Source organism: Echinops telfairi, unplaced genomic scaffold (genome assembly GCF_000313985.2).
Source record: "Echinops telfairi isolate 266 unplaced genomic scaffold, ASM31398v2 ScPeMD7_7465;HRSCAF=8503, whole genome shotgun sequence".
NCBI classification, from domain to species: domain Eukaryota; kingdom Metazoa; phylum Chordata; class Mammalia; order Afrosoricida; family Tenrecidae; genus Echinops; species Echinops telfairi.
Genome location: NW_022111365.1, coordinates 8128740 through 8155603, shown reverse-complemented (window position 1 = coordinate 8155603; position 26864 = coordinate 8128740). Strand labels below are relative to the sequence as shown.

At 43.8% G+C, this 26864-nt stretch overlaps 2 protein-coding genes across 2 annotated transcripts in view; one reads left to right on the top strand and one right to left on the bottom strand.

Moving 5' to 3' along the window:
* The window catches only part of MARCHF8 (membrane associated ring-CH-type finger 8), a 65021-nt gene extending 62233 nt beyond the window's left edge, over nucleotides 1–2788 (top strand). Inside the window, exons 6-7 of the mRNA XM_045283682.1 lie at nucleotides 327–474; nucleotides 1126–2788. Of these exons, the coding sequence (XP_045139617.1) occupies nucleotides 327–474; nucleotides 1126–1430 (453 nt within the window). The 3' untranslated portion in view covers nucleotides 1431–2788. The remainder of the gene's footprint in view (nucleotides 1–326; nucleotides 475–1125) is intronic.
* A 4524-nt stretch (nucleotides 2789–7312) lies between these two features.
* Nucleotides 7313–26864, bottom strand: part of ALOX5 (arachidonate 5-lipoxygenase) — a 57223-nt gene continuing 37671 nt past the window's right edge. Inside the window, exons 7-14 of the mRNA XM_004716245.2 lie at nucleotides 23026–23172; nucleotides 12479–12682; nucleotides 12063–12149; nucleotides 10328–10506; nucleotides 9917–10038; nucleotides 9471–9571; nucleotides 8499–8669; nucleotides 7313–7957 (exon numbers count right to left, since the gene is read on the bottom strand). Of these exons, the coding sequence (XP_004716302.1) occupies nucleotides 7778–7957; nucleotides 8499–8669; nucleotides 9471–9571; nucleotides 9917–10038; nucleotides 10328–10506; nucleotides 12063–12149; nucleotides 12479–12682; nucleotides 23026–23172 (1191 nt within the window). The 3' untranslated portion in view covers nucleotides 7313–7777. The remainder of the gene's footprint in view (nucleotides 7958–8498; nucleotides 8670–9470; nucleotides 9572–9916; nucleotides 10039–10327; nucleotides 10507–12062; nucleotides 12150–12478; nucleotides 12683–23025; nucleotides 23173–26864) is intronic.

The window sequence follows — 26864 nt, the reverse complement described above, 5'->3', positions numbered from 1 at the left end:
CTGACACTCTTTTAAGTTTTTTCCTCAGACCTTTTAATTTCTGCTTGCAAGGATAAGCAGACAAGGGAATTGCTGGTGATATTTCATGACGCATCTCAATCCCAGCTTTTTTTCATTGCATAGAAAGTTGGCTGCCAAAAGAATACCAGTATCTTAAACCTGGTTGAATCAGAGCTTTGTATGTGGTTGAATCCAAGATGTTAGGTGTTTGGGGAAATTCATTTAGTCTGGAAGAAGGTAGTCTTGTCCACCTGCAGTTCTCTCACCACATAGCCTTCTACCTGTAGAAAACCTGCGCCTCATACTTTGCTCTGTTATCTTCCCAGTGGGAGAAGCTTCAGATGACAGCCAGTGAGCGTAGGAAGATCATGTGCTCGGTCACCTTTCATGTCGTCGCCATCACCTGTGTGGTCTGGTCTTTGTATGTGCTTATTGATCGGACTGCTGATGAGATCAAGCAGGGGCAAGCAACAGGTACGTGTACTTACATGGGAACTCATCCCGGATTATATGGTCACATGCTGGGATGAGCTTGTCAAGGTTTCCTGAAGGGAATGTCATTAGGGAGCATCAAGTATCCTTTTTTTTTTTTTAAATCATTTTATTGGGGGATCATACAACTCATCACAATCCATACATCAATTGAATCAGGCATGTTTGTACATATGTTGCCCTCATTCTCTTCTAGACATTTACTTTCTGTTGAGCCCTGGGTACCAGCTCTTTTTGTCCCCTCCCCCTCCTCCACCCTCATAACCCCCTGATAGAATGTACATTGTTATTGTTTTCATCTCTGACACCGACCGCTGTCTCCCTTCCCCCATATTTTCCGTTGTTCCTCCCCCTTGTAGAGGGATGTATGGCTACGTGTCAATCATTGCCTCAGGTGTCCTTTTGAGCCATTTCTCTTGTGGTGGTTTAAGAAACCCAGTTAGAAGATACCAACTCTTAAAGTGTAAGAGTCTCTAACAATTACTTCCTGGAAGTGTGGAAGGGAGCGGACAGTGCCTTCCCCTGCTGTGATGCAGCAGGCTTTCACAAGTTTATCTCCTGGCTATGGAAGTGCAGGTTATTTACGCTTACACCAAATCTGCTGATTGGCTGACCAAGTTTGTTCTTTTCCAGGAATCCTCGAGTGGCCCTTTTGGACTAAGTTAGTGGTTGTGGCTATTGGCTTTACCGGAGGACTTCTTTTTATGTATGTGCAGTGCAAAGTATATGTACAATTATGGAAGAGACTCAAGGCTTATAATAGAGTAATCTATGTCCAGAACTGTCCAGAAACAAGCAAAAAGATTATTTTTGAAAAATCTGCACTAACAGAGCCCAACTTAGAAAACAAAGAAGGACCTGGAATCTGCCGTTCGGACACAAACTCTTCTTGTTACACAGAACCCGAGGACACTGGAGCAGCCATCCTTCAAGTCTAACCACACGGAAAGGTTGTCTTTCCTGGACATCGTGAAGAGCTGAAAGAAATTGTTTACTGCCAATTTTGTACCTTTTCTTATGTCGGTCAATAGCATAGACTGGGCAGGTGACTATTTTTAATGGCGTCCCTTTTTCTAAATCCTCCTTAATGACCCTGTGGGCAAGTCCTCCCATTGGCCACACACAGCCAGCTTCAGCTCCGCCATGTGCTCTGTGGGCAAGGAAAATGGAAGATAGGAGGTAGGAGTGGATGAGTTCCTGGTCTTACTCTTGGGCAGATGAGAGAATGCAAGGCCACGATTGAGGAAGAGCAGAAGGGTGTTAGCCAGGCCCTGGGGAGCAGCCTCTTCAGGTGAGCGGCCGTCCTTAACCTAGGCTTTTTAGGAATATCTCTCCATGGAGAGGATTTGCACACACACACTAATGAGCCCAGAAGGTGGCACGGAGACAGCTCCCCAAACACAAAACGTGTCCGCCTTGCCTTTGCTGATGTTTCTCCAGCTAGTTCTCGCAAGCAGACAGGGAACCAGGCATTCTACATGTGTGGAGTGGGGTTGGGGTGGGGTGATTGAGTCACTGAGAAGATAGCACTTTACAAAAGAAAATCTTTATTTTGTAATATGTGTCTGGTTGAAATGAAACTCACAAGAATGTTTCATTTAGAAACATTCCCTTACAATCTCTTTTGCATTATAATTTGAAATACCTGTTTTGCCTTATAAATTCTAACAGACGTGACATCCCCTCTGTTCCCATAGAAATGGCATGATTATAAACAGATCAGGCTTCATGGGGGGAAATGGATGCCACACAGCAATTTGAGCATCATTGTATGGTTTTGAACCTGTTTTACAGAATCCTTATTGTACAAGCTTGCCCTCTTTGTTTCTTTTTCATTTGTCAGCACTGAGAAAAGGTGTTGAGATCTAAATGGAAGGAAAGGAAGTAAATAATTATGACAAAGTTGAATATTTTAGCAATCTCTCTTCAGACAGAGGTCTCACCCGTGTGTGCTAGATGTACAGTAACATGTAAGCATGCACATCCTGATCTAGAGGCGTGTATACTGAAGGTGCTCCTGTGCACCTGCCTGCCTTGACCGGCTTCTGCAGCCATGTCTGGCATCTGCTGTGAAGTCACTGGCCAGTGCAGAGAAGTCGAAGCGCCGATTCAGGGAGAGGACTAGCAAGTAGTCAGCCAGCCAGCTGTGCTGGTCCCTGGCAACCCCACAGCTGCCCCACTATCCCTTTATTGCCTTAGCCAAACTGAGCAGAAAGGATTCTGTAGGGCAGTGGTTCTCAACCTTCCTAATGCCGTGTCCCTTTAATACAGTTCCTCATGTTGTGGTGACCCCAACCATAAAATTATTTTTGTTGCTACTTCATAACTGAAATTTTGCTACTGTTATGAATTGGGCGACCCCTGTGAAAGGGTCGTTTGACCCCCAAAGGGGTCATGACCCACAGGTTGAGAATCGCTGCTGTAGGGGCTCTAGCCAGCTATTGATCCATTCTGTCATCAAGGATGACAAACACAAATTGTTATCATCAAATGGCCCTTGTTCCTTTAAAAGTATGCTTAGAATTCTGTTTTGAAAACCCAGTTTTATCATGCAGTCAACTAAAAGGCATCTGCAGGCAGGAGGGCAGCAGGCCTTGCATCATTAGAACATAAACAAACCCAAAGGCTACTCTTCAGGTACCCCGTGGAGTTCCCGGGGTCCCAGCCACACCCCAGCTAACCTTTGGGCACCTACTTATCCTCTTAACAGGTCAAGATAACTTACTTGCTTTTCAAATATGAAACCTTAGAAGTCATTTTGAAGGCAGGAAGAGGCCAGGGGCTTCTCAGCTCCCAGAGAGGGTTTGTGCTGGGAGGGTTGAACCACTGTCCAGCCTGGGTGTCTGCATCAGTCAAGCCCTGCTCCACACAATCTTTGGAACCCCAGTCGGACCCCTTAAAATCGGTCAGTCTGCTCTCTCTGTTTCCCTCATCATATCCAGTCCTTTGCCTGTGTTTGCTGTGTCTCAAGTGCAATTACCAGTGTCCCTTCTCAGCCTGCTAATGGCATACAGTTGTAAACTGCCCACTCAGATGAGAGGAATCCCAAGTCTGCTCTGCAAGGCCTCTTCGGAACTGACTAGGCACAGCCTGCTTCTGTACATTGTCCTTGATGCACTCGTGGTCAGGCGAAGCCCGGGTTCAGTTTTTAATTGTGAATCTCACCTCCTCCCCTGCTTCCCCCAAGAGCCCCTTTGTGGTAAACTTGGATAGCACGGAAGCCCTCAATACAGAGGCAGGTATACTTAAGCAGGGATATTTCCTGGGCTGCTTGCTAAGTGTAGCTGGCACCTACCTACCGTATGGCACAGGTACCTGTACTGTTGGTATCTGCCACCCACGCCAAACAGTCTTATGTGAAACTTTCTCATCTCTTTCCAGAAAGACTGTCCACCCTTTCACCATTGCTGGCCAGGTTCGTCAAAGTCCCTGCCTATGACACACAGCCTATCCCTGCCTTTCTCCTATTTTTGCAGGCTGTTGTTGAGCTTTTCTGTCATCACACACAGGCCCTGGTACATTGTGCAGTGCTACCGTCAAATGGTAGCAGCAGACCTCCTGGGATTCCTTTGATCTCTCTGCCTCAACTCTTCCTCTTTTTGCACCTGAATCTGTGTCTTGTGAAAATTCCAAGTGGCAGTTGCTTGAACAATCGAGAAGCTGGCCTCAGTGTACATGGATACTTGCAGGCCCATCAGTAGGAGAGTGAGCTGCCTCTTTGTGATTGACCTTTGTCCACTGATAAATTACAGAGGAACTAGAGAGTGTCTGGTTTCATTGTGTTAGCAGTCATTTGGTTTATGTTTTAAAGTTCATTGTAAGAAATTCCTGGAAACCCTGTAAAAGCCAATTTCCTACTGCAGGCCTTTACTCTCTTCCCTTTTTGTTGCAGTTCACTATTATCAATTATACAAGCCTAATTTACAAACCTTCCTGTGCACCTACCTCACCACAGTTGGACAGGCCCTAAGCAGCTGAGCCAGTTTAAGAACCTCACATAATCCCTGTAAGTTTGAGAGCTGCCTCTGCTACCTTGATGGTAGGCCATAGGAGCTGGGGACAGGACCACTAGGAAGTTGTCTGAGGTGTGTCCCAAGCCCTGGTTCAAGGAGGGAAGGAAATCAATGTCATTGATGCAAATATATATTGAATTAAGTTTGAAATATGCAGCTCCTGCCTCTCACCCAAGGACAGAGGGAAACATAAGGACATACAAATACAGATCTTCATTTCGGAAGTCTTTCAAGTTGTGCAGCTGATCACTTACTTAGATGCAATGTTTATAGAAAGTTGATTGTTAATAAAATACCAAATTAACACTGGCTTGTGTGGTGTAATTTCTAAAAGTCACTTCACATTTGTAATCTGAATGTCGAATTTTTTTATCCTTTTGTGTCTGATCACTGTGTCTCAGTATTACCACTTGAAAAATTCTTTGTATAGGCAAGTGGTTTGTGCTATACTAGGGGTGTCTAATTGCAGCAATAAAGCATTTCTTTTAAAAGGTGGTTTGCACGGGAGTGTTTTCCTGAAAGGACATTGAGTATGATGGTGAGCACTCCAATGGCTCCAACTAACTGCCTCTACAGGTTCTGTGGTCTCACATAGGGAAAGAAAATCATACAATTTCTGGAGATATTTAATGAACCCACCTGTCCCTGTCAGGAGAATGGCTAGCTCCAGGGTCGATGGTAGGGGGTCAAGAGGGTATGCTGGCCATGGGAGTGTTTGTGTCCACCCCACAGGTGTGTCTTCTGCTCCCCACCCAAGAAGAGCCAAACTACAGGTTCGGATGTCCTAGACAACATGACTGTTGAGCAGTTGACAGCTTGGTTGGATTTACTCATAGGTGTAGTTTACTGAACTGTAGCCTAGACGAGTAAAGACCAGGGAGCCAACAGGTTGCTGTGTGTCTCCTGGTTTTTGAAAGGCAGCCCTAAATAGTGGCAGTTTCCTGGTCCTCACACCTGTACGCTTAGCACAGGGCTGTGTGCTAGGAGGGCTCTGAATATGTTTTAGAGCTATGACCACATATAGTGAAGAGCGAGGCAAGTATGCTTAAACTACAGGGGATGAGCTGGGGGAATTGCTTGGAAATCACACTAGTAGGCTGTCGGTACAGAGGAGCTAAGCTGGAGTATACATTGCCAAGTGTTCTTGCTTGACACTTGGAAGCCAGGGCCATAGTACAGAATCCTCAGCCCCCCCCCCCCACCAGTACTGGAGTAGATATCTCAAGACTTCTAGTGTCTGATGTGCCTCAGAACTCAGCGAATTAGTTGGGGAGAAGGGAAGGGCTTAAGAAAGGACTCTTTCAGAAAGAATGAGAAGAGGAGCCTAAGTGAGTTCTGAGTTTGGTTGAAGAGGCAGCAGATGGGGTCTTGCTACAGACAGGCATGAAGCAAAACTTCCCACAAATGATGGAGGCATCAGCTGGCCTGTCATGACCCACCTCCAGTGGTAGACAAATTATTGCTCTCAAACAGCCACCTCTTGTGAATATTTTTAGTGGCACACATCCATGTCTGTTTATTTACATTTTGTCTCTGACTTCTTTGTCTGCTATGGTCACAGAGTTGACATCCATAACTTTCAACCACTCAAGATCTGCTAGTTTGACCCCTTATAGCTGAGGAAACGTGAGTCACGGGGAGAAGAGTTACTCAGATTCCCCCTCTGAGTCTGAAAGGCTGGGCAGAAACTTCAGAACCTCTGACTCCGAGTGCTCTCACCTCCACCCTTCATTTGAAGTCTTAACCAGTTTCTAGGCTGCCTGGGAAGAAATGCCACCAATTTCCCACCCACTTCTGCATTCAGCTGTGGTGGGACCCAGACCTTAAGTATGTATCGGGGTCTGTAGGCTTCTGGCATCATTTTTGACGGAAGAAGGAGGGCATGGAGTTCAAGAAGCAGGCCTCAGCCTGAGCAGTACTACTGTGTATCAGGCTTAGTTCTGGACAAGCTTTGCGGGGCTCCATTTATGTTGCTGTGCTTCAGTTTCATCATCTGTGGAAGGAGGCTGATCTGTGGATCCCTTGACGGTTGGCTTGGGGAAATGAGGACTGTCCCTTGTTTGGAACTGAGTTGGGTGGTGGTGCTGGTGTCATCCTGACTGGGGACTTCCCAAGCCCTTGGTCATGCCCAGATGCCCCAGTCAACAAGAAATGCCCAGCTTGTGTAGCCAAGGAAACGAAGCACATCCGTGGAATTCCCAATGTCTGGTTTCTGCTGTGATAGGCAGTAGGGAGCAAAAAGGAGCCTGGCAGGGTTGGCGCTCTACGGAAAGTTAAGGTTGAGATGGTCGTTTATGGACACTCAGTAAGCAAGGGTGGGGAAGTTTTGCCTGGTGGAGTCATAGTGGGTTTTTTTGTTTTGTTTTTGTAGAGGAATATGTCTATGAGTTGAGACAGGAACAGCATGTAGGAGAAGTGTTTTAATTTAACTTAGGGAGCCCTGGTGGTGTAGTGGTTAAGCATTGGGCTATGATCCATGTGGTTGGCAGTTCAAAACCACCAGCACCTCTACAAGAGAAAGACTGGGCTTTTTGCTCCCCCAAACAATTACAGTCTTGGAAACCCAGAGAGGGTAGCTTATTGCTTCACCAACCTGCTCCACCCCACTCCCCGATAATGACCAAAGTCTGTTTCTTTTGGTATGAAAATCTTTATCTTAACTTTTATAACAATGCTCTCAGACAATATTTGTCCTTTTGTGGCTAACTTCACTCAGGATATAATGTCTTCCAAATCCATCCATATCATGAAGTGTTTTAGTTTCATCATTATTTGTTGGCGATGCATAGTAATGACAGCCAAAATTGTTAATTCATCCGACAGGGATTTATTAGGACACCAGCTATATTGCAAGACAATAGACTAAGCATAAATAGAATAACAACAACAAAATTCCTGTCCCTAACAAAAAAACAAGCTATCCCGATCAGTGATTGGGATGTGTTATTACTACCTGGTGAGGATTCTGAGCAACACACAGGGCAAGACACCCCACAGGCCTGCTCTGTATAGGAAGGTTCTCTGGGGGATCAAGACACTTATAAACAAGTTTGAGATTCACAAAAGATAGAGTGGAGAAGACACATAGGCCAATTTGACCAACCATGAGACAGCCTTTGGTTTAAAATAATTCCACCCTATAGCGCAATACTTAAGAATCTTGCTGGGCCATGAGGGCTAAGCTGCACAGGAAGCCTGTCTTTAGGTCTGGGTACCAAGCTCAGCCTCAAGAAACAAAGACTTTTTAGCAAGGGTTGGCACTACTGGGCCACTCAGATGGCCACACTGTTGGGAATTCGGTCTGGAGACAGGTAGTAATAAGGCAGCTTCTTATTCTTGTTGCGCTCTGCGATCACACTGACGACGGTATCCAGGTCCTTACGGAATCGGGCCATCGCCTCCTTCACGGGCTTCTCAATGAAATGCTCCTCTGGATACATGCCCAGGAACAGCTGAGGCCCAGTAGGCAGGAAGACAGACAAATTAATCTGTGACAGGGCCATATAGACAGACAGGCCTTGGAAGCATTTCCATGGACCATGATTTAGGGAGTGAAGGAGACAGTATCTCTCGATCTCTTTACCTACCAAGAATGCGCTGAAAAGCAACTTCCCCTTGAATCAGATTTCCATAAGGAAATCTGGAGTGGGTTCTCTTTGGCATATGGGAACACCCAGAAGTCTAATGGTTATGCCTAGATACTGGGGAGAAAAGCCCATGAAAAAGTTTAGTGGATAACTGAGGGTGTGCGCCCCTGTTATCCTTGCAGTAACTGCTAGTGCAGAGCCCTCTGTATTCTGCCTGCCCACCCTTCTGGGCCCCTCCTAGTGCCTTGAAGGTCAGGATTCCTTGCTCTGAGTCATGTAAACTTCAGGTTGAGGAATCAGCTTAAATTTGATGGCAACATATGGGCTACACAATTTCCAGGTCACCCTCTCGCCCACCTCCCAACTAAGGAAGGACATGGACAGAGTGGCTCCACCTGGGACTCACCTCATTCTCCTGGAACTGGCTCAGCGCCCACACTGCACCCAGATGCCAGCAGGAACGGCCACGGTCTGGCAGAGTCTCCACGATCTGCTCAATGGTGACCACACCCTTAGCTGTTGGTGGTGGGGCCCGCATGGTCGGGGGTGCATTAGGGATCCAAGAGCACCAGTCATACTGTCAGGACAACCACACACACCATTGGGCACCAGCAGCAAAACCCAGATTTATACCCTCTGTGACCACCGAAGTGGCCACCAGCTTAGCAATTGCTGCCTTTGATTTCCTCCTGTCTGAAGGGGTCACCTCCTCTCCTATCTTACTCTCTCACTGTCTAGCACTTAGAGAGGCCTGGCCTTAGCTTCTGAGTCTATGCCTGGACCAAAATCTTGTCCCTTGCATCTGCTCACGGGTCCATCCACAACTTTCTTAGCCCCTGACTGGCCAGGAAGACCAGAACCCTCTTCCCTACCTCAGGAATGAGTTTAGGTGACTATGATAGTTACATAATTTTATGTCAACTTGAAGATCTATGAAAGTAGGAGTGGCATCCAACTTGTCAATCAGGTCACAGCCTGAAGGTGCCTTCTTGGAGGTTTGCCCTTCTCCTCTTCTCTCTTGCTACCTTCCCCCTCCTGCTTGTTGGCCACCCTGGTGAGCTACTGGAGCCTTGCCATGCTTCCATCAACCTTGGATCCACCTGACTTTGCACCCACCAGCCTGTGACCTTCCTGTATTCTGCATCATTGAATGTGGCTGTGTGAGTCAAGTATGGACTAGTACTGAACTTAAGGGTTTGAGTTGGACTGGGCTGGGATGTTTTCTTGATATATAACTACTTCTTGATATAAACCTCTTTCATTTATATATATGAGTATCACTGGATTTATTTCTCTAGTCAACCCAGCCTAACACAGTGGCCTTGGCAGTTTCAGTCCAGAAAGGCCACCTCCATAGAAAGTTATTGCCTTCCCTTACCTGGCCGAAGTTCACTGCTGCGTGCTGGGCTGAAGCAGTGAAGATCACCACTGTCAGGTACTCGGACAGCTTCTCCCTGGTCTTGATGGACTTGGGGAAGCCTGAGGCAGGAAACAGACCAGCTGGGGGCATGACAACACACTTCTTCTGGGAGTGGGCCCTTGGCACTGAGGGTTCAGGAATGGGTGAGAAATTTTGGAAGCAGACACTGATGGGAGGGGACAGAGATCTAGGCTAGTTTTCCAAACTTTTGGCCTTTGATCCGATCTCGTTCTCAGGGGCTGCTGGAAGCTGTGCACCCTGGGCAAACCCCATGAGGCACATTGGTGGACAGAGGACCTCTGGAGACTCAGGCCCTATCACCAAGAATCAAGGCCAACTTTGTCCAAGAAGGGTCAGGATCAGAAAAAAACAGAAGAGAGAAGATAACTGGATGTGGTCCTTACCCGAGGCCTTGTTGCCCCGTATGCCATACACATAAACATCCTTCACAAAGTCCTGAAGCTCCTGATCCTCCTCCACCACTTGGTCGCTCTCATAGTAGATGCCCACCACCTCAGCCGTGAACCTAATTTAAGAGTAAGGTGTCAGCCAGGACAAAGCTGTGTCCCCTGGGAGTCAGGGCAGGACCCAAAACTAGGTCCAAAATTGGACTTCCCCTGCCCCATCAAAACTTCCACTCCTCTATTAGTACTGTTAACAGAAGTAGGTGCCCCTGCTGTGGTCACTGAAGCACCTGGCCTGAACACATCCCCTTGCCCATATCAGCCCTTCTTCCAATCACCTCTGAGCTTATGCTAGAGTATCCTCTCTCCCTCCTCCCTGCCCCCACCTCCCCCATTCTGGCTCTCACTCACTTCTTGATTGCTTCCCACACCAGCAAGCCATCATCCCGGTAGAAGTAGTAGGGAATATCCTCTGTGCTGTCCATGCCCCGGGCCTTGATGGCCTCAGGGAAGCAGAGGGAGGTGTAGGTCAGCTCCTGCATGGCCCGCTGTACCATCTGCACGTGCCCACCGCCCCCTGTGGCGTTGGCCTTGAATGGAGGGAGAATGCACCATAAGCTGAGGCTATCCCCCATTTCCAGTCCACAGCTGACTCCCAGACCCACGAGAACATGGAGAAATTGTACAGGGTAGTGGAGTAGCTGAGACTGTAGTGGCAGGAAAGAGGGGATAAGAAGACGAGACAGGAAGAAAGTTTAGCTTAGTGAAACTTCAGGGTGACTGAGATGCCAAGGCAGTCAGGGGAAGGCGTTTCAGGGAGGCAGCTTTAGACCAAGGTGATGGAGAGTGTTGACGTGGCCAGATGTGTGCAGATGTGTGCAGAGACTGGGATGCAGTTACAGGAGAGGTGAACTCCCACTTTGAGCACTACAGGTTGTGGGACTCCAGAACTGGTTAGGCCTGGTTGGTAAGGCCTTCAGGCCTGTTTTGGTCTGAGGCACAAGGGTGACCCACTGGGCTAAAGGAGAGTACCAAGGCATGCTTCACAGACCATAAACGCTGTTGAGATCTTGTGATGGTATGCTTAAGGGAGGACTGAGAAGATACAGAGGAATCTGGGTCATTCTTCAAACACACACACACACACACACACACACACACACACACGCACGCACACGTTGAGCAGGCAGTCAATTAAATTTTTAGGGAAGGACTTGGGTGCTATCCATGGTGGTCATGTGATTCAAATTGGATCTGTTGAAGTTGTTCCTTAGTATTTTGTTGGGTACTCCTTGAGAGGCAGGTAGAAAAGGGTAACCTCTGTGATAAAGGCCCTACCTCCGAAGCCCCTTGGGGAAGCCTGTATACAGCTGGGACAAATGAGGCCAGTATTTGAGTGCATGGAATCACTTTGGTCTGAATCTCCCTACAGCTCAATCATTTCTAAATATATGAGAATACTGTATGTATTTTCTAACTTTAGCTGCTTTGAATTGGATTTTGTCACCTGCACACACACACACACACATATATATGGCTTAACTATAGTGACTATCTGTACTGGTCCACTAATTGATAATTGATTTGGGAGAGGAGAGTCTCAAGGTCAAGAGCTGATATGAGGGTCCAGGCCTGGTAAGGTGGCTGGCGATTCAAATCAGGGTGTACTGAGAGGATTTGAAGGCGAGGAGGGATCTGATGCCTGCTGAGCAGGGTGAGTGATGGAAGCATAGAAGGCCTGGGAAGGACAGGTGGTGGAGGTTTGTGCTCAGTATGCAGGGCACGTTTAGGACATACTCAGTCCGGCTTGTTGCTCAAGATGTGGGACAAGTCTAGACAGTGGAGCCAAGTGGAAGGGGTCCCATTCATAAGAGCTCAACAGGCCATGAGAGGAGGGAAAGGTCAGAGAATCCGGAATGAGAACCATACCATGAACTTGGAAGAGGAGAGCTTGTTTAGTGCCAAGGGCTCTTAGAGATGGCCACAGAGCTGAGGACAACCTCCATCCTCTATTCTTTCCAGACCTCCACCATAGTGGAGACTATGTGCCTTGTCTCCTGATAATGAATTAAGGCCACATAATTCTAGGGTGGAGAGTGCGCCAGCTAGGCAGGGCTTTCTAGGATGTTGGTCATGGGACACCTACCTTGTCAAAGAGACCGTACTCACAGATGAGCTGCTCACGGGCCTTGGTGTTGATGGCAATTGTAAACCGCACATGGGCTACCAGGAGCTGGTGGAAAGAAACCCCTCAGAGGGTTCAGCTAAGGCCTCCTAATGAGAGGCCCCCATGGACCCTCAGAACCCACCCTCCCTGGTCCACTGTGGAAAGATGGGGTAAGGGAAGAAGAGCAAAGTCAGTGGAGGTCACCACTTGGGTTGAGTAGATGGTGACAATGAATTTGTGTGCCTTTTCACAATTTGCTTGGGTTGGAGCTGTTATCTTCCTCAGGTGGTTCCAGATGAGGAGAAGGAAACTCTCAGGGGTCTCTCTCAAGTCCTCCACCCCATCCCCAGGTACCAGGATAACATCCCTATTAGGTAAAATAGTACTTGCTGTACCTTAAAGATAGGGTGCACAGCAGGCAGCTGGCGGTACATGGCAATGCCGAAAACCTCAGATACCAGATGTGTACGCAGAAGGTGAGTGATGGTCTGGTGGACATGGAAGTCACTGGAGCGCACCCAGATTTTGGCCAGAAGCCAGTCGTATTTTGCATCCGAAGGAAGAAAAATGGGGTTTTCATCTCCTGGAACTTGGTTGAGCTGATACATTAGAGAAAGAAAATACAGTGCAATATTTTAGTCTACACAAAGGGTGCCCTGGTGGTGCAGTGGTTATGAGTTGGGCTGCTAACTGCAAGGTCAGTAGTTCAAACCACCAGCCACTACGTGGGAGAAAGTTGAGACTGTCTACTCCAGTAACGATTACTCTGAGAAACACATAGGGGCAGTTCTACTCTGTCCTTTGAGATGGCTTTGGGTCACCACTGCCTTGCAGGCAGTGAGTATAGGTATTGGTTGGAGGCCTGGTGGCAGAGTTGGGCTGCTAACCACAAGATCAGAAGTTCAAAAACACCAGCTCCTCGGAAAGAGAAAGATGGAGTTTTCCATTCCTGTAAAAGTGTACAGTCTTGGAAACCCACAGGGTGGGTCTACTCTGGCCTATAGGGTCGCTAGGAGTCAGGATCGACTTGATGGCAATGAGTTTGGCTTTGGTTTCTATGGCTGTTGGAAATCTTGGACCCTCAGGAAATTCCACAAGAATCAAAAATCTATTGAATGATGACTTTCCAATTATGAGAGGAGGGTAAAGGCAGGCAGAGGGCTGAGATATCAGCTCCCTCATTCATTATCTGTGTGACCTTGGATAACCCAAGATGTGTTTATGTGATCTTCCACATTCTGAGATAAGAAGGAACTCCTATCTTCTCTACTGTTCCTTTGGCTTCTACTATGTTGCCTGCTCCCTTCTAATTTTCCTCCCACTTCCCTGGCTGCTGCTTCTTGCACTCTGTTATGGGATTGTGTCCCCCCAAAAGGTATGTTCAAGTCCTAACTCTTGGTACTGTGAACATGACCTTGCTTATGAATATAATCTTAGAAGATATTATTAGCGAGTACAGTGTAAAATAAACACACAGAGGGCAGATTTCCATGAGAAGATGGAAGTGGTAACAACTTTTGTGGAATGCCAAGGATCCCTGATTGTTACTAGAAGTGAGGAGGAAGGCTTGGAATACATTCTCCCTCAGATAGAACCAGCTTGACTGACACAATGATTTGGGCTCCTACCTTCCAAAACTCACTGCCATAAAATTGATTCCAACTTACAGTGACCCCATAGGACAGGGTAGAACTACCCTGTGGGTTTCCAAGACTATAACTCTTTACAGGAGTAGAATGCCTTGTCTTTCTTCCAGGGATTGGCTGTTGATTTTGAACTGCCAACGTTGTGGTTAACAGCCTAGCTCCTAACTACTATGAATAATGAAACTACACTGAATAAGGAGGACCCAAGAAGAATCAATGAATTTGACTTATGGTGCTGGCAAAACATATTGAAAGTATCATGGCCCATCAAAAGAACAAACAAATCTGTCTTGGAAGAAGTACAGCCAGAATGATCTTTAGAGGCAAGGATGGTGAGACTTCATCTCACATACTTCAGACATGTTATCAGGAAAGACCAGTACCCAGAGAAGAACATCATGCTTTGTAACGTAGGAATATTGAAAAAGAGGTAGGCTCCCAATGAGATTGATACAGTGGCTGCAAAAATGGGTTCAATCATAAGTACAATTGGGAGGATGGTGCAAGACTGGGCAGTGACGTGTCCCATTGTACATAGGTTCGCTATGAGTCAGAACCAAATCAAAGGCAGCTAACAAAAACAACATCTTCCAAAACTGTGAGATAATACATTTCTGTTTTTATAAGCCACTCATTTTATGAAAGTGGCTTTGAAAGTGACTTTGGAGTTAGGTAATGGGTAGAGGTTGAAAACATTTTGAGACAATTGGTAGTAAAACTCTCAATTTCTTTGATGAGACTTTTGATAGGATTGTGGATTGATGGGATTTCAGATGGTTTTCAGATTCAGTTCTTTTCCTCTCCACAAGTAATTGCCATCCTTGTACATGTACCTTTACATATTAGTGTTTTTATTTCTACTAATTTGGTTACTAGAGAAGAGGTTGCTGAGCTAAAAAGCATGTAAATGCTCGATTTGAATAGGTAGTGGCCTCCTGCTTATCACAAAGGCTCATTCGCTTGGGGCACACCTGGGCAGTGGTACCAGCTGTCAAATATTAAATGCTTCCAGATAGTGGCATGAAATCATGGTCCAGAGCCCAGAGCCCCCTCGAGTTGCCCTCCAATTGCTTTGACCATACTAATACTGCTCCCAGGACCCATCGTCAATCCATCGAGTCATCCAGAGACGTAAGAGGGTGTACGTGGCATGGTATATGCTTGGAGATCTGCTCAGGGCCTGCACCTAGGTGCTAACCAGCTGGCGCTAGGTCCATCCAGTTACGAACATCAAACATCTCTCCTGGCAGCAACAATTCCTAGGTGTGTTCTCCTCCAACTCGTTCCCAGATAGAAGTTGGATATTCTCACTATTGTTTTTGTTTTTTTTGCCTACCGAAGGGGAAAGGAGTGAAATCTCATTACTTTAATTTGCATTTCCCTGACTACGTGTTCATCATCCATTTAAACTTTTTCTTCTGTGAACAGCCTACTTTTTCCCCTGAATTATTTGTCTTTTCCTTATTATCAAAGAAGTTATTTGTATATTATATCCATCCATTATCTTACTTGGGCTGCATTTATTTTTCCCAATCTATCATTTATTTGCCTTTGACTATCGTGTATTTTATCATTCTATCATTAAAAGAATTACATGATCAACTATGTCTGTTTTTTTTCCTAGATAACTTATTGGTTTTACTTTTTGTTTTATGAAAACCTGCCCCAGGCTTACTGGGTGAGTCAAGGATGGTGGAACCCTTCCGGCCTATGACCTCTCAGTTGTGGAACAGAACTTAGCCCCAAGTTACAGTCATCAACCATTTAAGATAAAAAGGCTGCCATTTCCCAAGGGCAGAAGACTAGGAAAGGAGGAGGACTAAAACAAAAAACACTGAGAAGAAGCAGAATAAGCAATGGGACATTGAGGATATTGAAATAGATGATGAGGTGAAACAAAATGTGTATAAATTGTTGAATGGAAAACAGATGATCTGCCCTGTAAACCTTCACCCTAATCACCCAAACAACATTTTAAAAAAATTAAAAGTCTCAATTCCCTACAATTCATTGCTCTCCTAAGTTCTCTTTTAATTTTTAAAAAACATATAAATCTTTACTTTATCTCGAATTATCTTTGCAAATGGTATGACTTTGTAAATGCTATGACATATAGATTCAATTTAATTTCCCCCTTATATATAGGCGCTCTGATAAAAACCAGTTGGCATCAAGCTGATGCTGCTTTGGGGCAACCCCATGTACGTCAGTGCTCCGTGGGGTTTTCAGCGGCTGATGTTCTGGAAGTCGATTGCCAGGTGGCTTTTCTTCCAAGGTACTTCTGGATGATTTGAACAGCAGACTTTCTCATTAGAAGCTGAAGGTGTTAACTGCACCGCTTAGGGACTCCTTATGGAGCAATTGTGATAGCACCATTTAAATACCATAGTTTTCCACTCAGTTGAAAACCACGTTCATCATATATTAAGTTCCTGTATGCGGGAGTCTATGTCTGGACCGTTTAGGTAGTGTTGACTAATCTGTGTCTGTTCATAGGCAGAACCATCGACTTTGAACATCATCCCGAGAGCATCCTTCTGATTCAGTAGGGAAAGCTTTCCTTTTGTGTTTCTTTTTCTCAAAACTTTTTCCCTAGCTTTTAACTTTTTTTTTCTGTGTTAATCTTCAAATTATATTTTTCGGATTTCTTATCCCTGACAGGTTCCAGACAGGGACTTCTGCGTGCCAAGGGAATGGACACTCTACCTACTAAGAATGAATTTTCTGTTTGCTAAGGATATGGACCGTCTGCTTGCAAGAAATGAACATGCTGTTTGTTAAGGAGTAAACATTCTGCTGGCTAGGAAAATAAACAAAGGACCCGGAAGTACCAAGCCTGGTAAAAGTCTCAACATTGAGATCAGGCTGGGTGGGCATCCTGAGACATTTCACCCAAATTTTATACCCTGAGATAAGATTCAAGATATCCTGGCACAAAATTAGGATACATTCAAAAGAAACATGTTAAAAAAAAAACATGTAAGAGGCTCAAGGATGAATTTAATAACTAAGAAAGCAACTTGTATGGAGCTGCAATCCCCCATCTCCTTTGAAAGTGTCCTCTAAAACGGAGATGTTTTTCCCTGGCTCAGCTTCCTTCGCACCTCACAAGGCGGACCACTTCATTCTTTGGAAGTATCCCTATGATGAAACAACCTTTATCTTTTCTATCGTGTGCATGTGAGTGTGTGAACTTGGCTCCTTACAAATTAAACAGGCAGAACTTGCTAGTTCCCCTATGGATGGCAACCTGGAGTTCTCTGCAGTACCTGGTGTTCCCCCGCAGGACAGAACATCACAATCCCTTCATTAATAAGAGAGAGACAACCTGATTGAAAATTTGGTAGTGCATTAAGTATAATAAAATTTGCTAGAAATGATATTTCTATGCTGTATAAAATTTTCTCATTTACTACTACATAATGTGTCTATTGAAATCTCATTTTATAGTCTTTAACGATTTTTAAAAATATACACATAGATATTGCCTATGATTGTTGATGTTTCTAGTGGTATATGTACTAGACACCTTGATCATGTTCTCCGTTCTTTTACAAGATTTTTATTTATTTATTACGTATTATTGTTATTAGGTGTTGCCAAGTCTATTTTGACTCATACTGATCTGATGTATGGCATCCTTACAATTGTTCCTATGTTTGAGCCCATGGCTGCTGCCTTGTGTCAATCCATCTCGTTGAAAAACAAACTCACTGCCATGGGTTTCCAAGACTGTCGCTGTTTAGGAGAGTAGAAAGCCCAGTCTTTCTCCTGCAGAGCGGCTGAGGTTTTCAAACTGCCAACCACCCTTGGCCGGAGCCCAAAACATAACCAAGCAGGCCTTCCCTTTGTTTGCTGACATTCTAGTTTATCCAATATGATGGCTTTTTTCAGGTTCTTGTCACTCCTGATGACACGACCAAAGTACATGAGACAAAGACGTGCCATCTTCGCATTTAAGGAACGTTCTGTCTGTACTTCCATCATATATTTGTTCATTTTTCTGGCAGCCCACGGTATATTCTTTGCCAATACCATGCTCAAACCAAAACTAAACTCTGCTATTGAGTCAATGCTGACTCATACTGAACCGAAAGGACAAGGTAGAACTGCCCCCATTTGAGTTTCCCAGGCTATAACTCTTTATGGGAGTAGACAATTTCTCTTGCAGAGTGCCTGGTTTTGAACAACTGAATTTGTGGATTTCAACTCAACACATAATCACTATGCTACAAGGATTCCCAGTACCATGCTAGCATCTCCTAAACAGCATTCAGTAGCAGCAATTATATCAAAATCCCTCTCTTATTTATGATTGTAATGGAAATGGCTTTGTTTATCCCTTTTGAATTATGTTTCTTTATCATGTGAGTAGCTTCCTTCACATACTACTTTAATCTTTATTATTTATGCTACTAAAAATTACTACCACCACCTGTCTGTCAGATTGTCGTACTGTGGTGGTTTCTGTGCTACTGTGATGCTGTAAGTTATGCCACTGATATTTCAAATGCCAGCAGGTTCACCAAAAGTGAACAGGTTTTGAATAGATCTTCCAGACTAAGAACAGACAATGAAGGACTCTGCTCCTCACTAAGGAGAAAGAAGCAACTGAAAACCTTATGCACAGCTTCGAAACATGGTCAGACACTGAAGGCCTAAAGAAGGGAAGGATATTGTTAGAGATAGGGCCAGAGGATGGGCCCCTCAGTTCCAAGGGCACTCGAAATGTGTCTGAGGAGGAGCTGATTTCTCGAAGAGGACTCTAACATGGTGCCATGAATCAAAAAATCATATAAGCTACTATAAGCAGGGAATAACAAAATCCAAAGGAATGGCACAGCATTCATTGTCAAAAAGACATTGCAAAACCAACCAGGAAGTACAATGTCTTCTGTGACAAGATTATATCCATCCACCTTCAAGGACATCCAACCAAAACAACTATCTGTCAAATTTATGCACCAACCACAAATGCTAGTGATAATGAAATTGAAGAATTTTACCAATGACTTCAGTCAGAAATCTATCAGGCATGCAATCAAGATGCATTGGCCATTATTGACGATTAGAATGCAAAAATCGTAAACAAAAAAAGGAAGGAACAGTAGCTGGGAAATAATGGTCTTGTGACAGAAATGAAGCTGAAGATCTGCATGATAGAATTTTGAAAAACCAACGACTTGTTCATGACAAATCTCTTTTTCAATAACACATAAGGTGATGATATCCTTGGATTTCCCCAGATGGAATACACAGAAATCAAAGTAACTACACCTGTGGGAGAATATGATGAAAATGATCAAAATCAACAGCTTAAAACAGACCGTGGACTAATTGTGGAACAGACCATTGAATTGCTCACATGTAAGTTCAGGATAAAGCTGAAGAAAATGAAAACAAGTTCATAAGATTCAAAATATGATCTTGAGTCGGTCACAGCTGAATTTCAAGAATATCTCAAAAGCAGGTTTGTGGCCTTGAACACTAATGACAGAAGACCTGTGGGAAGAAATCTGGATCATTCATGAGGAAAGCAAAAGGTCATTAAAAAGACAGGAAAGAAAGAAAAAGATCAAAGTGGATATCAGAAGAGACTCTGAAACTTGCTCTTCATTGAACAGCAGCTAAAGCAAATGGGAGAAATGATGAAATCAAAGAGCTGAATAGAAATTTTCAAAGCGAAGCTCAAAAAGACAAAGCCAAATATTATAATGAAATGTGCAAAGACCTAGAATTAGAAAAGCAAAAGGGAAGAACACACTAAAACATCTCTAAAACTGAAAGAACGTGAGAAAAACATCCAAGCCTTGATTTGCAACCTTGAAAGATTCTATGGGCAAAATACTGAATGAGCATCAAAACAACATGGAAATAATACACAGAGTCATGTACCAAAAAGAACTTGTCGACTTTCCACCATTATAGAAGGTAGCATATGAACCAGACAAACGGTGATGAAGGAAAAAGTTCATACTTCACGGAATCTATTAGCCAAAAACAAGGCTACAGGAATTGGTGGAATACCGATTGAAATGTTTCAACAAGCTTATGAAGCACTGGAAGCACTCATCTACGCCAGAAAACATCGAAGACAGCTACTTGGCCAACTGACTAGAAGAGATCCGTATTTGTACACACTCCAAAGAAAGGTGACCTAACAACGCTCAAACTATAGAATAATATTATTGATACTGCAGGCAAGTAAAATTTTGCTGAAGATCACCACCCAACAACAGTTGAAACAACACATTACAGGGAACTGCCAGAGGTTCAGGCCAGATTCAGAAGAGGATGTAGGACAAAGGATATCATTGCTAATGTTTGATGGGTCTTGGCTCAAAGAAAAACACAGAAGAAATATGTTTCCTTGTGTTTTATTGACTATTCAAAAGCATTTGAACATGTGGATCATAACCAACTGTGGATCGCCTTGAGAAGAATTGGAATTCCAGAACACTTCGTTGTGCTTCGGAATTGTACATGGACCAAGAAGCAATTAGGTGAGTACAACAAGGGAAATCTGCCTGGTTTAAAATCAGGAAAGCTGTGCACCAGGGTTGCATTCCCTCATCATACTTGTCCAACCTGTGTGCTGATCAAATCATCAGAGAAGCTGGCTGATATGAAGAAGAATGTGGCATCAGGACTGGAGGAAGGCTTATTAACAACCTGGGACATGCAAATGATACAAACTTGCTTGCGGAAATGGAGGAGGACTTGAGACACTTTCTGATGAAGACCAGGGATTGCAGCCTTCAGGATGGATTATGACTCAGTGGCATGAAGACCCAAATCCTCACAACCAAACCAACAGGTAACATCATGATATAGAGAGAAAAGATTGAAGTCATCAAGGATTTTGTCTTGCGTGGATCCACAATCAATGCTCATGGAAGCAGCAGTCAAGAGATCAAAGGATGTGTTGCATTGAGGAAATCTGCTGCACAAGGCCTCTTCAGCATATGGAAAAGCTAGGTGTTACTGTTAAGTAGCTAGATGTAGGGATTGGGGGGTTGTCCCTCCCATGCCTGCAAAGGCCCCCATAGAAGAGGTTTGAAATACATCAGGCAGTCATTGAAACCTATGAAGACCCCCAAACTGAGCATGCTCAAACTCAAGCCCCGCCACCACTACCCACCCTCCCACCCCCAGCCAGGTGGGAGGTACACCTGGGCACCCAAACTAGGCCCAGGCTCATCACATCACTCTGCCAATGGGGTCAAACAATACCTTCAACCACTCCTCCCCCAGCTAGGGGTGGGCTAGAACAAAGACAGGGAGCTTGCTCTGGCTCTCCCTTTGTTGCCCTCTTGACTTCTCACTCCCTTGCCCCTTGCTCTCTTTTACCCTGCTCCTGGTCAACAGCAGGTGGAGGGTGAGGGTCTCCCTTCCCTGTGTGGGCACACATGCACCTGTTCCCGGTCAACTTGGGGCCCGCAGCCTCTTGGCTCCCATGCTCTGAGTTTCTGGGCCCACATGCTGGTAGCCTCCAGAGTTCTTGGGATTCTGGCCTCCCAGGATCCTCCCCACCCCAGTTCTGCATGTGTGGGTGCTCTTTTCCACATTGTGAATCCAGTTGTGAATCCCAGCACAGCTTCCACGTGGCATGGCATGCCTTCCAGAAATAGCATTTGTCCTTTTGAAACAGTAAAACCTGAAACTTGTCCTTCATAAAAACCCACTTGGATCACGAAATGTGCTTTGGCATGAATTCTTCAAGCTTGCGAAAGAACCGAGGTACAACCCACTCCAGAAACCTAACATTACTTTGAGGACTAAGGTGTGCCTGACCCAAGTCATGGTGTTTTCCATCGCCTCATATGCATGTGAAAGTTGGATATTGAATAAGGAAGACTGCAGAATCAATGCATTTGAATCAATATTCAATATTGAAGAATATTGAAAGTAGTATGGACTGCTAAAAGGACAAACTGATCTGTCTCGGAAGGAAGCTATAGTTCTCCTTTACAGGCAAGGATAGCATGGCTTCATCGTACATATTTTGGACATCTTTTCAGAAGAGCAAGTCTCTAGAGAAAGACATCATGTTTGGTAAAGCAGAGGGCAGAGAAAAGGAGGGCAGCCCTCAAGGAGGTGGATTGACACTGTGGCTGCAACAATGGGCTCAGGCATAGGAACAAGACTGTGCAGTGTTTCATGATTTTGTACACAGGGTCTCTATGGATTGGTACCAATATGATCACACATAATAATAACAACAGCAACAAAGATTATTAAATTTCCTTTTAGTGTCAGCAGATACAATCAAACTCTTTCCTTATTAGTAAATTAATTGTGCCGGTAGTTTTTCAGCTATTGAACAATCTCTGTAGTTCAGGATTACTTGCTTATAACATATTAGTCATATAACATATTAGTCACTTTTGCTGATATCATTTCAGATTCTTTTCCAAAAATCGTTATTTGTAAGTTAGATTAGCTTTCTGTTTTCTTTTAGGTCCTACCAGGATCAGATTTGGGCACTAAAGTTATACGCTCTCTGTAGAATGAATTTGGGACCAAAAAAGCTTAATAAGCACAGAAGTCATCTGCTACCTAAAGATTGGCTGCAGCTCAGCTCAATGTCACACGGATGTCTCATTAGTGCTAATCAGCGTTCCCATTCCTTCTAAGGAAATTGGTCAATAATTTCTTATAATAATTTCTATTTTTCTAGGTTATTATCCATTACTTCTAGTTTTTCAAATGTGTTGCCTATTATCAGTCTACTCTTTATCAGGGATTAAGCCTATCTTTTTATTCCTAATCTTGTATAGTTTTGTTCCATTTTTTCTTTATTTCATCAGCTTTCATTTTTTTCTTTTTGGATCTTTCAAAGAGCAAGATGGCATATTTATTACCCTCCAGCTTTTCTTTTACATGAGTATTTATAGTTTCCAAAGAATTTCTATTCAAATTAGCCAATCTGTTAGGTAGCAAGAAACAGCGACTGGAGGGTTGTCCCTCTCCATGCCTGAAGGCCCCCTACAGGAGGTTGGAAGAGAATCAAGCAAGCGGCAGTATCTTATCTCAGGGCAGGTCTCCCATAGGGCAGTTTCCTTAGTCAGGAGTTTCTCTGGTGCATTTTGGGGAGTTGAGAGCTTTCTGCTCCTCATGGAGACAGCCTAACCCCATGAAGTACAAAAAGATCAAACATGATTCCTTGCTTTTTTGTGTCCACTTGGCACAACTTTCAGCCACCTTCTATAGGAGATGTGAGGCTGAGGTATAGACAGATTCCCATTCCTCCAGAAACATGGATGGAGCCCACAGAGAAGCCAGGAAGGATCTACCTGTATTGCGATGGGTACCATCTTGTTGTCCAGATTCTTGTACAGCAAGCAGATGGGTGCTGCCAGGAACTGTAGCGTGCATGGGTCTGTTTTATTGGCATCAATGCCATCCAGCAACTCAAAGTCCACGATGAAAATGTTTCCTTGCTACAGGAGGAAAGAAATCCTTTTCTGACATTGATTATGTCATCATCCAACATTTCACATTTTTGACAATAATGAAAAATATACTATATGACTATTTTGTTCATTAACAGAATACATCTAGCAGTAATGAACATGTATGTATGAGATGAGATGGCTATGATTATGTGTCAACTTGGCTGGGACATGATTCTCATTGGTTTGGCAGTTTTGTGATGATGTAATTTGGCAGATATATAATGATATGATTTGGTAGCCATGCAATGATGTGATCATGTTCCATTTTGGATGTGATTATCCTTCATTTTCATACAATGTATATTGTTGCATAATAATCTCACCTTTGGAACATAATCATGTCAATATGTGAAGAGAAGGCATGTGTCTACTTCAGTTTCATCCAGAGATAAACCTAAGAATCAGGCCTCAGGGAGGGCAGAACAGATTTTGGAGGTCCTATGAAGTTAAGGAGAATTCAAAGCTTATGTGCTTTGTCCTTACTCAAAGGCCAAAGTTAGCAGAGTCACAGAAGAGTTTTCATGAGTTGGGACGTCCTATGTGTTGATAAAATAAAACCCAAACCAAACCCATTGGCAATGAATTGATTCTGACCCATAGTCATATGGAAGCAGACTGTTACATCTTTCTTCTGAAGAGGACCTAATAGGTGCAAACCAGCACCTTTTCAATTAGTAACTGAGTGTTAACCATTGTGTCACCAGGGCTAAATAGTCGTGGCCAATTCCTTTTTTATTGTACTTGAAACCTACTTGACACTCATGAGTAGAATTGAAAGCTTACCCAAGTGTGGTAAGTTTGATAAGAGGAGAGCAGATAAGAAAAGAGATGAACAAAAAGCAAATACAAGTGTAGTGCTACAGGACCCCATTTATATAAAGTTCAAAACTACTCAAACTAGTCTCAAGGTTCACAAGGCAAGGTAAGAGTCAAGGATGGAAGGAAGAACCTGGAAGGGTGATAATGGGGGCCAGGGAGCCTCGATGTGTTCTGGGTCCTGATCTGCCATTATTTGCTTCAGTGAGTTATTTTGTGACAATGGGTCACATTTGCTGACTATTGTGGACTTGTTTATGTCTCAAAGAGATATATTGAAGACCATTTTCAGATGTAGTTAGTTTAGTTAATATGTGGTCATACAATAACAAACAAACAAACATAAAAGACCAAACCCACTTCTATCAAGTGAATTTCAAATCATAGTGATCCTATAGCCAAGGTGGTTTCCAATGCTGTAAAACATCATATCTTTATTTTGCAGAACAGATGGTGGGTTAGAGCAGCCAACCTTTTGTTATCAGATGAGCACTTAACCACTGTACCATGAGAACTCACTTACTAGAGTAAGGCGGGTCCAACTTCAGTAGGACTGGCGTCCTTATAAAAGAGAACAGATTCAGAGACATAGTCACAAAGGGAAGATAGACATGTAAAGGCAGAGGCTGATTAGAGTGATGTTATAGCTGCAAGTTAAGAAACACCCAGGCTTCCAAAGGTTGGAAGAGGTGAGAATGGAGCTTCCCTTGTATCCATTGAAGAGGGTGAGTCTGGTCAATACTCTGATTTTATACTCCAAGCCTCCAGCACCATGAGATAATAAATTTTTGATGCTGTAAGTCAGCCAGTTTATGGTATTTGTTACAGTAGCCTTAGCAAATGAATATACTACTCTCATGGTTTATATCTTTTCAGTAGTTATAATTTGCAGAAGGTAGAGAATATCAGAAATATGGTTACTTATATTTTATTGACTATGCTAAGACATTCATAACAAATGTGTGTGGACCATAACAAACTGGAAACCATTGACAGAATGGAAAAGACCTAGAGTTAGAAAACCATGCTCAACATATCTTAAACTGTAAGCCTTCAATGAAAAAAAAATTCACATCTCGAGTTTCAATCTTGAAAGGGTCTATGGGTCTATTGAATGATGCAGGAAACATGGGAAAAATACAGTCACTGTACCAAAAAGAACTTGTCAACATTCTACCATTTTGGGAGGGAGCATATGACCCAGCAGTGTTGTGTTCTGTTGTACATAGGGTTGACATGAATCGGAATTGACTCGATAGCACCTAATAACAACAGCATAATTATACTTCAATTTTTAAAATAAAAGCTTAATATAACTATAATTTGGGTAATTCTATCTTGCGTCCTCTAGAGGGAGCCAAATTTGCGAGTTTCCTTTAGTCAAGTTGGGTCATTGCTCAGGGCAGAACTTGAGTAGTTTCGGTAGATGGCATGGGAGGAACCCTTCTTCCAAAGTTATTTTTGTTTCCAGCAAGTTATGATGAAAGTGCCGAGTCCCAGCTGGGGGCCATGTCAGGACCAGCAAAGTCAGGAGAACTTACAGAGGTAAAGTTAGGATGAAGGCATTGGTGGTTCATTGGTAAAATTCTAATATTCCATGTGAGAGATGTGGGTTTAACTCCCAAACAATATATTTCATGCACAGCGCTATCTGCCTGTCAATGGAGGTTTGTTTATTGCTATGATGCTGAATACCTTTTAGAGTACTCTCCAGACTTAGACTAGAAAAGAAAGCTTTGCAATATATATTTAAAATTAGTCAGTGAAACTATATGGGCCACAGCAGTCCAATCTGCAACTGGTCATGGAGATATCATGGGAATAACATGGGACTGGGAATATATCATTCCCTTGTGTATGGGATTGCCTCCAGTTAGGAGCAGACTCAGGGGTGGCAACAACTTAAGTTTGCAAAGATAGGTCAAGAGATGTTCAAGTGAAATATATCCATTTTATGACTTTTCTTGCAGAAAGCACTAATGGGCAACTATGCACATTTCTCATTATCCCCAATAGGGTTGTCGAAGGCTTGTCTCTGAAAAAAGTGATGGTGGGTCAAAGACAGGAAGGTTCCTCCTAGTGTGCCTGATAATCAGTGGTGAAATCCAAGTAGTTCGCTCATTTGAGACCAGGGTAAGGAAAAAACACAAAGGGAGAGTTGATTTTAGGAGAGCCCAGAGGTGGAGACCCACCAGTCCATGGATCAGCAGACTGGCTTCAGACTCTAACCAGCTGGAACTGGGCTTTCAAAGACAATATAATCATCACCAACTCTTGAGCAGCAGAAGTGGCTGGCACAGTTGACTGCCATGATGGGCAAGAGATGCCTTGCACCAGAAGACCTGGGGTTTGCTGTTCTCCCAGGGCTGCTTCTCCCTGCACTTTGGTTTCATGCTTCTTGACAATGGGATGGACCCTGTTTCCCACTTGGCTGCTCTAAGTTTCTGTAGGAGACCCGTTTCCTCCTGTCTAGCATACCTGTTCTCTTCTTTGGATAATTTCTGGTCAGCATATTCCTTCTTCTGCCCATAGGGATTGGTTTAATGAATTATTTTATAACTCTAGCTGGGCCTATGAACACTAGTGCTAAGGCAATTACTGGAACTGTAGGAAAAAATTAATTTCCTTTTTGGAAATGAGTGGTATTTTCTGAGTTGGTAGAAGATAAGTCTATGCTGTTGGTCATGATCTTTGTCTCACAGAAACAGGACCTGCTTATGAAAAGAGTCGATGGAAGAAAGAGAATTGAGAAACAGAAAGAAATAATGCCCTGATCTGAGGCCTGATCAGTTTCAGCTGATTATTGTCACTTGAAATTATAATACTGATATAAAGTCAAGGAACTAAAACAATCTTGAAAA